We start from the raw sequence: 12924 nt of genomic DNA, 5'->3' as shown, positions 1-12924 counted from the left end.
GGAAAACATCATTGCCTTTATCGCTACAACATAAAATAATTAAAACACTGAGGGTTAAAAAATGAGCACTGAACTTCCAGGGAGTTTGTGTGATAGCTGAATGTTTCCTGCATCAACAAAGCATTCACTATGTCTCGCTTGTCTCTTTTCATTCTTTCTCTCCCCCCTGCGAAATAAGCTTTGAAAATAACCTTTAAGTGCGGTCATAAATGTCGAAATCTAGAAACAACTTATGGAAAACAGTAATTGTGAAATATAAAGTTTACTTGTGCTTTGTTGGGGGGTTTAAGAACACAACCGGACGTCACACACTAACGGGCCGTGTTATTTACACCCCCACGCCGCACCACCCTGCGGCAAATCGCCAGATCCCTTTTTGTGTGTGAATGCTCACTTATGATAGTGTTTATAAACCTTTTTTTAATGAAGACTGTTAAAGCTCTACCTGTAGCTGTTTCTTGACACGTTCATTTTTCTGTGCCTCAGTCATGCGTTCCTCCTCACTGCGGTGGCTGGTGACGCCATCGCTGAGGAGCTCGGCACTCGCCTCAGCGTTCGTTTCATCCTCTTCATCGTTTTCTGGCGCCGGCGGAGATGTCATGGCCGTCTTCAGCTCCTCCCTGGTCTTCTCCAGGTCATCTTGTGCTGACAAAGCCTGTGAAGAACACACGTGCATGCTTATGAAACAGACACCAACTGTTCATCAACACAGAAAGATAATGACTGATACACACATTTAACGTTAACCACTAGAGGCATACACATTCACAATTCACTGGATCTAAATTTGAAAAAAAGTAGAGAATAATGGGCCTAAATAAACAAACACACACACAAATACAGAAGTTATGTTACTTTGAGTTGCCATTCTGATGCTTCATCCTCTTTTTTCCTCTTGGCTTCCTCAAGAAGAGCGATTTTGGCAGTGAACTCTGCTAACTCAGCAGCCTGTCAAAATAACACATGCCGGTGAAAGGTTACTAAGTTGAACTCAGTGTGGTGTCCAACCAACAGTCCAAAAACCAAAAGGTATTTTCGATTTACAATAATATGAAACAGATAGAATTAACAACTTGTCATACTTGAGAAATTGATAGATCTGCTTGATAAATGATGTCTTTTTTTAATGATTAATTATTTGAACAGACCACTGTGTTAATATCAATTAACCCTGGACTATTCATATAACACAATATAACACTGCTTGTTATAACTTTAATATACTGTATGTATAATGATACATTTAAAGCAACATGTAAAATGGTTTTGGAGATATAAAAACAAGAATACCTTATGTTAAATAAGAAGTAAAACAAGAAGAAGAAATACATGGAATTGAAAGGAAAGACGGATTTAATTGATCGATCTCAAGGTTTGTTGTTGCCACTTGAGTTCAAGTGTCCCTTTCACCTGAATAAAAGCACTAAACTAAAGGAATGTTTATATAAGGAACCAGAGGATGTGATTGGTGTGTGAGGGCAGGTACCAGTTGCTCCTGGTTCTTCATCTGGTCGGCAGCCTGCTGAGCCAGTGCTGCCTTGGCCTCCTCTGCCGCCTGCCTCTCCCTCTCCAGCCTCTCTGCCTCCTCCTTTGCCCGCTTCCTCTCCTGCTCGAGCTCCAGCGCTTTTCTAGTCTGCTCCTCCAGCTCTGCACACATACACATGTAAATATGAGAGCTACAGACCATCTTAAAACGTGTGGGACTGTGTGATCGGTCAGGACAAAAAACACTACAAAGTCGGAATCCCAACATTCCACGAGAGTTTTACAACTGACCTCCTAGGACTCCTCACATGCTCACTCTCAGGGTTTGAAACTAAATAGAAGTACATGAGCTCATGCTTGATGTCGGGGCAGTCGTACCTTTCTGAGCTCTCTGTGTCTGCCCTTCAATCTGCCTCAGCCTCTCCATAAGCTCGTCCTTCTCTCGCTCTATCCGCTCCTTCTCCTTCTCTGCATGCTCGCGCTTCTTCTTCTCGTTCTCCAGCTGCGCTCTGTCAAAATAACCCAGAAAACAACCATCACACCCAGACGGTCCCTCATCTGTTGATCGTTTGAAGTTATAAACCATCAAAATAGGCTACAAGGAAATTCAAAGAATGTTTGTGTTGAGTCTGGTCTTACCAAGACCTTTTCTCAGTGCCACGTTAGCTGTTGTGATTTGATGTCAACGTGTTACCTGATTTCTCCCAGTAACCTAGTTTATCTGTGCATGTAAACCTCCCCATATGCAGGATTAGTTTTTGTGACGTAATTTCAGGTAGTTTATGGGCACTCCTTGCTTACAATAAACTTAACATCTTCACTTGATGTTCAAATAGAAACATCAGATCCTCTTTTCCCACACTAATCCATAGACATGGGACAATTTTGTAGTCTGCCTGTTGTGTTCAATTATCGTTGGATCTATTGATTGGTGTGCATATGCAAACATGTTTTTGTGAAGCACTATATAGCATTCATAAAAAATGTATGACAGTGTTTTGCTTCTTGCTAACAAAAGTAGAACAAGCTATGTTGTGTTGGTTTTGCTTCTGCAATAGCAGCTCCTGCAGATGAAGAATGGCAGCTTGATTCTGTCAACGCAGCACTGCCCCCTATTGATTACAAAGCTTTATGAATAAATTGCCACCTCCAACATGAGCTAATGTGTGTCCATTCATAACGCCATGCAGTAGCTTACACACTAAGTGTGTACATGGCTAGGAGAAATACACCTGGTCTGAACACTCCCATACCCCAACCACCACTCTTCCATTTACTGTAAAATATTCAGGAAGCAGAAAACACTACATGAAGTAATCGAATTAACCAGTAAATGAGAGATAATGTACATACATATTCTGTTAAATGTACTTTCCTCTCATTTACATTCCCTGTAGAAAACGCAAAGGACAAAGAAGAAACACAACTTCCCAGTTGTTGTGTAACTTATCTTTACATTCATACAGGTTCATACTGAACTGTAGGTCTCTAAGTAATTAAAAACGAGTGAATTCAGGATAGATAAGTATGTATGTATTGCATGTAAGGCTAAATTATAAGATGACTAATTTTTTATTAGCTTAGAGTTACAAGATTCATAGAACCACATGGCAGTTGAATAAAAGCTAGTTAAATTCACTTTTAAAATTCTAGAGTGCCAGTGTGTTATTAAATCAATAATGAAAAGACAAATGAACACTGGAATACTGGAAACACAGGATTATAAGAACTTCAAGCAGGAAATAAGATGGTGCTTATGGACCGACCTATGGTCCTGAAAAAGACAAAGCAGAGTGTCTGTTACCTCTCCATCTGTTTGTGGTGCTTCTCCTCTCTGGCCTGAGCCTTCATCTGCTGCACCTCAATGGTGTCGGGCTTCCTCCTCCTCATGTACAACTCATGGTTTCCCATACATAACGCCAGGATGCGCTTGTTGATCCGCAACCGAGGGGCGTAGAACACAAAGTCCTGGGGAAGACACAAAGGACAGACATGACAGTGTTAACACGTATTTCAAAAAGATAACCAACCACTAATCACACATCATTCCAACACTTACTGGCGCTTTCTTGTCGATGGGCTTGATGACAAACTTCTTGTCGTTGAAGGAAATGTTTCGGATCTCACTCCAGGGGAAGCCGATCTTTGGTGACAACCTGAGTGGAGAGATTTTTTGAACTAAAGATTAAGGAAGATGAAGTTGAATCGCTTACTTCCAAGCTTATTCATTTATAAACATGTCCATGCTTTGAACGTTTCAAAAAACAAAAAAACTGTTTTTAAATGCTGGATTGAATGAAGCCTTTGAGGAGTATTTAGTTTTTTGTGTTCAGGTTGTTCATCATCTGTGCTGTTCAACGCCAAAAGAGGGCGCTGTTGTCAACCAATGCAATTCATGGTCCCCAAGGGTGCAGAAAAAGTCACACTTTATATTCCTTAAACTACTTATAATGAAGTTACAGCAGTCCCCTTTTAATGTATTAAATCCCACATAATATAATATTTACGGAAATAGCAGATTCATATTTTCTTTTATACGAAAAAGTGCAACACTTGATGTATGTGACATACCATTGAAGACACAGCGGCTAAAAAGTCCTACTTCATTGTTTAGGACTTTGTTTCAAATCATGAATTCATTGTTTGACGTTGATGTTACAACTTTATACAATTTCATAAGAGACGTATTCCTCCAATTAAATCTATTTGGTCCTAACCCAGAGGCTTGGAATCCTTAAAACCAAGCTCCGAGAGTAAACTGTGTTATTAATTAATGATATGTGAGGTATGAAACTGCAATGAATGTATCTAACTTCGTCAGAATGTCGCCACTGTATGTATGTGTGTTTGTGTGTGTGTGTGTGAGAGAGAGTTAGTTAGTTAGGTAGTTACTTGTCTTCGTGCTCATAGATGTTAAGTCCCAAGGCATCGACCCCCAGCCACAGTTCTGTGCCTTTCTTGTTTTTAATTTCGTAGTAGTTGACACCGTACATTTCCAAGTCCTGAGCTATCTTCAGATACTCCATCATTGCATCCTCCCTACACACACACGCACACACACACACAATACACTAGAGAATTTAGGGTTCAACGTCTTCAAAAATCATAATCCTCAAACTTGGATTATACAGTAATTTGTCTTTTTTCTATCAGCCCCCAACACCACTCATGTACCTGAGCATGCTTCTGTGTTCCTCATGCCAGGTCTGTATTCTGTCCTCCCATTGTTCCTTTGTCAGCTTGTGTTGCTCCAGAACTCTACATGGCACACATGCACACACAGGGAATCAGAATCAGAAATACTTTATTGATCCCCGAAGGGAAACTCTATTTTGCAGTTGCAAATATTATAAATATCAGAGTAGAAATACAAATAAAGAAATAAGAAATAAAGAAATAAAGAAATATAAGGAGTGTAAAAAATATGGGAGGAAAATGTAATGAAAAGAAGAATAAAAGATTAAATTAAAAAAAGACTAAATATTGCAATACAATAATTGTGACTAAGTAGTAGAGCAATCGCCTGCCTTTGACAAGACACTCAACCCAGAGTTGCCCCCGACGTTGTGCCATCGGAGTGTAAATGTGTGTGAGCGTTTATTTGATGAGCAGGTGGCACCTTGTAGGGCAGCCTTGGCCACAGTGTATGAATGTGTGTGAATGGTTCCTGTACTATGTAAAAACGCTTTGAGTAGTCATTAAGACTAGAAAAGCGGTATATAAGAACAGTCCATTTCTGTATTGTATAGAGTGCATGCACTGTACCGTTGTGGCAGTAGCCGGTCGGAGGCCAGGTAGCCCGGCTTGTGATTGTCTTTGTTGAAATCTCCGTACTTGGCCTGGACAGCGTAGGAGGCCACAAGCACGGCTGTCTCTGGGGGACAGTAGTTCTCATCATTCAGAATGGCCTCTTTCACCTGCAGGGAGGACACACACGCACGCACACGGCCAATAATGCACTGTAGTTAGTAACAGAACCCAAGGGAGAGATGATTGAAGTGCTTAGCCAATCTTTCCTGGTTAGATAAACCTTAGATATTAAAAAATATTTTAAAAAGCAGCAGTTATATCTGTCAATATGTCGAACCGGAGTGAAATATTTACATTTCAAGAATGAATGAAAAATGAACATCACGAAATTTGCTAGAGACTTTTAGTTTCCCAAACATTAAATGCTAAATACAATACAGTTACAGTGAAAATACCAGATTTTTTGAAAAGACATACCAGAAATTGAAAGCCAACAATTGCCATATTCTCACCTTAAAATCCTGCTTACACATGAAGACAACAGCTGGAAATCCCAGCTCAATTTTCAGAATATATCCACTGTGTTAGTACCATTTTGGTTGACCTGACCACCAATATCTTGGAAGGCACAGTAATCTATCAGTGGTACAGTACCTGCAGGAAGAAGAGCTTCTGTGTGATCTCCTGGATAAGTTCCTCAGAAACATCTTCTGGGAAGAACTTTGCTCTGAACTTGAACTGCAGAGGATTCTCCTTCTTCACATCCTGCTGGGTCACCTGGAGAGAACCCCCACACACGACATTTCATCTTCCACCCTTCACATGTCTTTACAGTACGTGCACTTCTGAATATGGAGGAAATCAAATTCTTTGTCACGGTCTTAATCCAAAACAAGATTAAAGATACATTCATTAAACAAGATATTTTCACAGATGTTGGTTTTATAAACTTTGAATTAGAAAAGAATCTTTTCAAAGATTTTGAAAAGATTCCGCCAAACAGAATATTAAAGTATGATTATACACACAAGTCTACTTCTAAGGCTTTCTAGCATTTAAATCTGTTTTAAGATTTAAGACTGTTTACAGGCTGTCATCACTTTAATATCAAGTTTTCAAGTCGTGAGGATGGATGCATCTGCAAATGCACAAATGATAAAAACAGGAATAAAGTTTTTAATAGAAGATGTCCTTGAGTGGTTGTACTTCAGCTCTCTCACCTTCTTGTTGAGCTTGAGCCATGTGACGTAGCCTTTACTGTCTGTGTACTGCAGCCCAAAGAACCAGACCTCCCTCAGACCCACTGTCTTCACCACCTAAAACGGCACAAATGCTTTTTGTTTTTATCTGTTAACAGGATACAATGGGATTACCCTCGACACCTGCAGAGAGTACTGGTACTAGACTGTTAATCAAGCTTCTATAACAAGCTTTGCACAAAACTCTGTGGGCAACTTTTCAATCAGAAAACAATTAAGCAATTGATATAAACAGAAGCCTATCATTGTATATTTAAAGACTTGTAGTTGAGAAATAAAATATAATCTACGTCAAAAGTCATGCCATGTTTTGTTTCCAGCTTTTGTGAATCACAGACTATTTTCTAGATATCACTTGAAATCTGGCAAAGCACCACAAAAGCATTTCCTTTTCTTCTAACTTTGTCTATCCTCCCTACTCTCTAAAACATTCTTACATGCTTTGTCAATCCCTAATTGTCATCCCATTTACACAAAGAGAGAGAGAGAGAGAGAGAGCGAGAGAGCGAGAGAGAGAGCGAGAGAGCGAGAGAGCGAGAGAGAGAGAGAGAGAGAGAGAGAGAGAGAGAGAGAGAGTCCCTGTGATTTACACGTCAGTACGATGGCACTCACTACCATATAATTAACTCAGAAACTTCAGACACAGAAAGACATGCCTATACATAAACACAAACCTATGTGTATCAACATTTACAGGCATAAACAAATGCAAAAAACACTGAGGCACCCATCCAAAACATGTTGTGTTAACTGTACAATCAGTCTGTGTTTCAGTGAGATTATGGGTGTTTATATTTAGCTTGACCACTTCTTTATCAATGAACCCTCTCTTCATTCATGTGAATCTGCAACATTTAAAAAGGAAACAGCTTTCAGGACCAGCTGAAGACTCCCTCTTGCGAGACACATTATCACAGGGCTCACCTTTCGCTGTTGGACATGTAATTTCCTGCACTTTATGCAACCTCCCCACACATGCAGTTAAATGATCACAGGGAGACATGACTGTTTTTATCCCACGAAACTAAACAATGCTTAAGCACGCTGAAAAAATATTGCTAGTTGAAACTGATCGGTTTCATATGTATACTGAGGCATTGGCATCACGTTCAGATTCAGTGTATCATGTATCCCATCTCACTTGTTCACGCTGCATTCAGTCTGTCCTCTTCAACTCATGAGCTACAAACTCCCCAAAACCTGGTGTATTCCTTCGGGATATGTTACATAATTTCTCTGCTCATGCTGGTAATCATTCTGTGTCTTTTTCAAAGACGGGGTTTTGATTTTGTGTAACATCTATTTTCATTTGATGATGGACATCGAGTATGAAACTTCATCCACGACTGAGGTCTATCATTATACATACACCTGTCAGCTCACTCATTTCTCGCCTTCTGTTTGCTTAAGTCCCAAACCCCACATAAAAAGTAAAATAAAAAAAACAGAAAAACAAAGCAAATCATCACATTTCAGAAGCTAGAAGCTGCAAATATTTGGTATTTTGTGCTGAAAGATTTGATTTTCAAAACAGTACTTCTCTGTCAATTACATAATTGATGAATCTCATGCCGCAAGGTTACAGTACTCCCTGGGAGGTTACTTTTAGAACAACACTAGTCTATATCCACGATGTTCCTCTTCTGGGATTGCTCTGGTACCGCAGGAAATTCTGTTTGATGTCTGTTACCTTCCTCTTTCTTTGTATTGGAATTTTTAATTTCGGTCAATTTATGTTAACTGCTCCTCAGACCTCTGCAGGGTAAATCCAGACAGCTAACTAGACCATCTGTCCAATTGGAGTTTTCTGTTTCACGACTAAAATAACTTTTGAACGTACACCACCAGTGAAGCTCCTCTCCAAGGCTATTTTGCAGTGGAACCATGACTCTGTCCAGTGCTTAGCACGGCCCATGAAGACTGATTGAATTAAAGAAATGCCAATAAACCTGAGTATGTTTTTCTCCCATTCTAGAATGCTGTGTGGACTAGCCAGACTCTCCTTCACAGCGCTGTTGAGGAAGGTCCGGCAAAGCAAGACTAGATCAAGCCCTACTCACAGAAAAAAAACAATCATTCTTCAAAAGATGGTTTTTACAAAAGAACCATCACAGATTAAAGAACGTCTTTATTTAGTAGGTGGCGTGTGCCTTAAAAAGCTGTCATATTCTGATACTAACAAGCTGATGTTTAGCAGAAGAAAGGGAATGTCATTGGTTTATGAACAACTAAAGTATCAGACAAATTGAAATTTAGACCTAATGATGTCACTAACTGGAAAGTCAGATGATCACTAAAGTTATTATAATTCACCCTGAGGTGAACATGTGCCAAATACAAAACCCTCCATCCAATAGTTGTTGAGATATTTCAGTCTTGACCCAAGTGGTGGACTGGCAACATTGCCCTCCTTAGAGTAAAATGCCAATTTCTTATTTGAATGGTCTATTCCAGTTTTTGAAAGTAGAGACAAACTGTTCGGGTAAAAAATCCATTATTATTATAATCTATTATATAAATTATATAAATAATCTAGTGTTATCATATTTCTTGTATAGTATGGGTGGGACTTTCTCCCCTCACACAGCAACACTTCTAATAAGACAGATGTATTGTTCCATAAACCTGTCTTGTAAAGCCTTAAAAGCTTCTGTGTTTTGATCTCATAATATAAAGCAGAACGTAGATAAAAGACCAACAAAGAAACAGAAAAAAATAATTCTCTCTTTGATTCTGTCTTCCTTCCTCTACGTTACCACAACCCCAACAGCCCTTTAGACCCTGACACGAAACAATGCTGAAAGCTGCCCTTTTACTTCCCAGACACACATTCACATACAGACCCACACCTTCCACCCAACACTCAGATCCACTGTCTCCTAAAAGCTCCCAGTTTAGACAAAGAGCACTTTGTGTGTCATCTCTGAACAGAACCAGTACCAACCCAAACCCAGCCAAGCACCCATTGGCACACACACGTTTACTCAGTATTGCTTTCCATTTGCAATGGATAACAAACGTTGTGATTCTTCCGGCGGGTCACAGAGTTCACTTTGTAAAAACACATTTCTGACTGTCTCCTCCCGTCCAATGATAGATGTATTTTCTGTTTCCTTCCTGCTGATGTAGAAGTTTTTGTCCTCACAATCTACTCAGGGATCGTGGTCCTTGAAATTAATAATAAAAATAAAAAAACATGTACGTATGTATGTGCTGGCATGTGTCTCTTACCTGGTCAAAAAGCTGTTTGCCTGTCGTGTTGGGCTGGATGGCGAACTCCAGCTCAGCGTCCATGGTGGTGACGCGCACATTGATCTGCAGAAAAGAAGAAAATGCAACTAAATAAATGGAACAATAAATAATGCATACGTACATTAGATTTAAAAGTCATTAGCCAAGGTCAGAGATGACTGAACTCTTTAATACTATGTGTGATCAAGAGATGAAGCTCATTGTACTGCTATGAGAACATAGCAGTAAGGGGGGGAGGGGGTTGTTTTTCCAAAATGGTAGGAAATGTTAGGAGCTCAAACCTAAGACTGAGCACTTGAAAAAATGAATAAATAAGTGAAAGTAGAAGTCAAAGTCTGAAAGAAATAGTGAAAAGGCTGAAAAAAAGATATAAGAAATGTGTCAAAGTACAAGTAGGGAAGATACAAAGCGTTAAATTGACAAACTGTCTAAAGGAAATTACATAAAAATGCATAAGACCTTTAGTGGAAAAGGGCAAAACAAAGAATTAAATACTGTGAAACTAATGAGGTAAGTGTGATGGAAAAGTCTTTGATAAAATGTAAAGGTTTAGAGAGTAGTATGCAAGTATGCAATCACACATTTGTGTGTATGTGTGTGTGTGTGTGTATGTATCCCTATCCCATTGGAGGTGTTATACATTATACTGTGCTGTGGTCTTCTGTGCTGCAGTAAGCAAACCCAGCTGCAGTGAACCAACTGATACTGTCCTTAAGTAACCCTAAATGGAGAGTGAGATAAAAAAAAAAGTAACCTGCCTTCTGGATAAAACTGCCGCATCAGTAGGGGGGGTGTGTGTGTTTGTAAGAAAGAAAGAAAGAAAGAAAGAAAGAAAGAAAGAAATAAAGAGAGAGAGAGAACGCCTGAGGTAAATGGAGTTTATCAATCATGAGAATCCAGCAGTCAGGAAATACAAGACTCTCAACTCTCAACAGCTCAACTGACTTGAAACACACACACACCACCACCTCTATAAAAGAGAGAGCTATGGGCACTACTATGATCGCATCAAATTCTCTATTTAAAACACTAAGAAGGCTCAACACAACATAAACTTTGCTCAATGCATCACCGGGGGCTCTACACATTTTGAGCATTGAGGACATTGTTTGTGTGCAAAAACAACGTTGTTTTATATTTGAAAATAGGTAAATCTTGAAAGTGGCGTTTCCGTCCAAATTACACTTTTAAATGAAAGTTTGACTCTGATCCATTAAGAAAGACACCCTAGGTTGCATTTTGTCGAGAGTTTTGCTTTAATGAATTGATTAACCGAGTGGAAATCTGACCCAAATTCCTTTCTTTTAGATTATTACTTGATGAATCCATTCAACTGTGGTAAGACAGACATCACGTTATAGTTGTGTTGAGCCATGTCAACTAAATACCCCATTAAGATATTCATACTGGTGGTGTCCATTTAAACCTTTTTTGTTGTTCATGTGTGTGTGCAACTGACTAAAAATCAAATGTCCAATGAGGGTGAAAGATTTGGTTGCAAGTGTCTGTTCTACATTTGTTTGGCTCCAGATGAAGAATAAATAGTGACAGTGGATGTTGGGGAAGTACGGGAAAGCAACCATATGTTGGTGGTGGTGGTGTTGTGTGTGTGTGTGTGTGTGTGTGTGTGTGTGTGTGTGTGTGTGTGTGTTTATAGGAGTGAAGCCATATAATGCCTTAACATACATGCACAATATGCACACACAAGATAATAGTTGGCAGTGTACATATCATTGCATGTCATGTGTCTCTGTGTCCTGACTGATAACGTTTCCAAAGCTACGCCCTTGTGGCTGATTTTAATGTAATTTCTAAAAAGCTGTGTGGGCGTCCTAAAGAGGGATTTTAACACTTGACAGGGTGACAAAGAGAGGATTGACCCCTTTCGAGGTGAGCTACAAGCTGAACAGAGAGACAACAGAACAATAAACAGAACAAAACATTAAATTCAATTAGGCTACTAAAGGCTGCCTGTACCATTACCAATTCATCTGATAATTGTTTTGGATCAATTCATTCATTTTTTTAGTCAATAAAATATCATAAAATTCTGATTTCCCAGAGATTAAAGATAAAGTCTGTAATTCTATTTCAATGCACTTTTAATCAGCGATCACATTATCACAGTTCACTAGCTGTTCGTTCCATGTGTACGCTGAAAAATAATCTGGTGTTCATACACATCCCTGGTTCTGAAAATGGGAAACAAACAAAGACGCTAAACCCATGCAAAGGACAGGACAAATGCCATGGATGTTCAAAGAGAAAGGCAGTAGGAAGTGAGAGGGACGGTAAATCTGGCACATGCTAACTATTATTTCAATCTCTACAAGCATAGTGTCAAAGATACGGAACAATCTCTGTAGATTATCTTCACAGTAACCTAGATATACATTAGACATACTGCCTTTAATAAATACCTACTAAAACTTAGTTCCTTTGTATTTAGGATGACCTCAGCAAAAAACACAACGGATGATGGTGAAAGGAAAAATATGATTGTGGAAACACTGCAGTTCTGCACAGAGGTGAATAACATCCATTTCCTTTGTGCAATGCAGTAAAAAAAGCCCTCATAATAAATTTCACTATTGTCTGTGAGGGGAAGTGGTTTAAGTGTAAATTTGTGTGTTCCTTTGTCTGTGCCTGCAAAAATTTGGACATTTTAATTTGCAAGTGTGTGTGTGAGATTGATTGCTGGAGCAGAAAGACAGATAGAGAAAGAGAACAACACGTCTTCTAGCTGATAGCTACAAAACGTTAGCAGATAAAGCAGCCGCAGGTGGTCTCAGCCTGTCTGCTGACCACAATCCTTTCTCTTACTGTTGTCTGACTGCTACAGTAAAACTATTTTTGTTCATGTGTCAAAGACATTTAATATATATTTTATATATTAGTAAGTTATAAACTAGCTATATTAGTAATGATCACTCCTGCCTTTAATTATGCTCCAAATAATACTTTCATCAGTGCTTTTACCATATGTGCAGCTACTACAGCTACAAATGGTGCCTGCCAAGATAAAAAAAAAGGAAAACTCAGGAAACTACCAGAAACAAATCAGCCACAGAGGTGGTATACTGTACATAGCCTGGCCGACCCGGGGCAAAGCGTTCAATCTGGATACTGTAGAAAGCCTCTGCATGCTGTCAATTCTGAAATATTTAACACACATCAC

General features: G+C 39.2%; 1 protein-coding gene across 1 annotated transcript in view; it reads right to left on the bottom strand.

Moving 5' to 3' along the window:
- LOC117952383 (radixin) overlaps window positions 1-12924 on the bottom strand; it is a 30988-nt gene that overhangs the window by 782 nt on the left and 17282 nt on the right. The window contains exons 3-14 of the mRNA XM_034884626.1: window positions 9726-9809; window positions 6456-6551; window positions 5890-6012; window positions 5251-5402; window positions 4660-4743; window positions 4378-4524; window positions 3545-3641; window positions 3290-3453; window positions 1864-1994; window positions 1487-1647; window positions 856-948; window positions 446-655 (exon numbers count right to left, since the gene is read on the bottom strand). Of these exons, the coding sequence (XP_034740517.1) occupies window positions 446-655; window positions 856-948; window positions 1487-1647; window positions 1864-1994; window positions 3290-3453; window positions 3545-3641; window positions 4378-4524; window positions 4660-4743; window positions 5251-5402; window positions 5890-6012; window positions 6456-6551; window positions 9726-9809 (1542 nt within the window). The remainder of the gene's footprint in view (window positions 1-445; window positions 656-855; window positions 949-1486; window positions 1648-1863; window positions 1995-3289; window positions 3454-3544; window positions 3642-4377; window positions 4525-4659; window positions 4744-5250; window positions 5403-5889; window positions 6013-6455; window positions 6552-9725; window positions 9810-12924) is intronic.

This window comes from Etheostoma cragini, chromosome 11 (assembly GCF_013103735.1).
Source record: "Etheostoma cragini isolate CJK2018 chromosome 11, CSU_Ecrag_1.0, whole genome shotgun sequence".
NCBI classification, from domain to species: Eukaryota; Metazoa; Chordata; class Actinopteri; order Perciformes; family Percidae; genus Etheostoma; species Etheostoma cragini.
The sequence above is the reverse complement of the archived record's forward strand: the minus strand, read 5'-3'. Positions and strand labels throughout refer to the sequence as shown.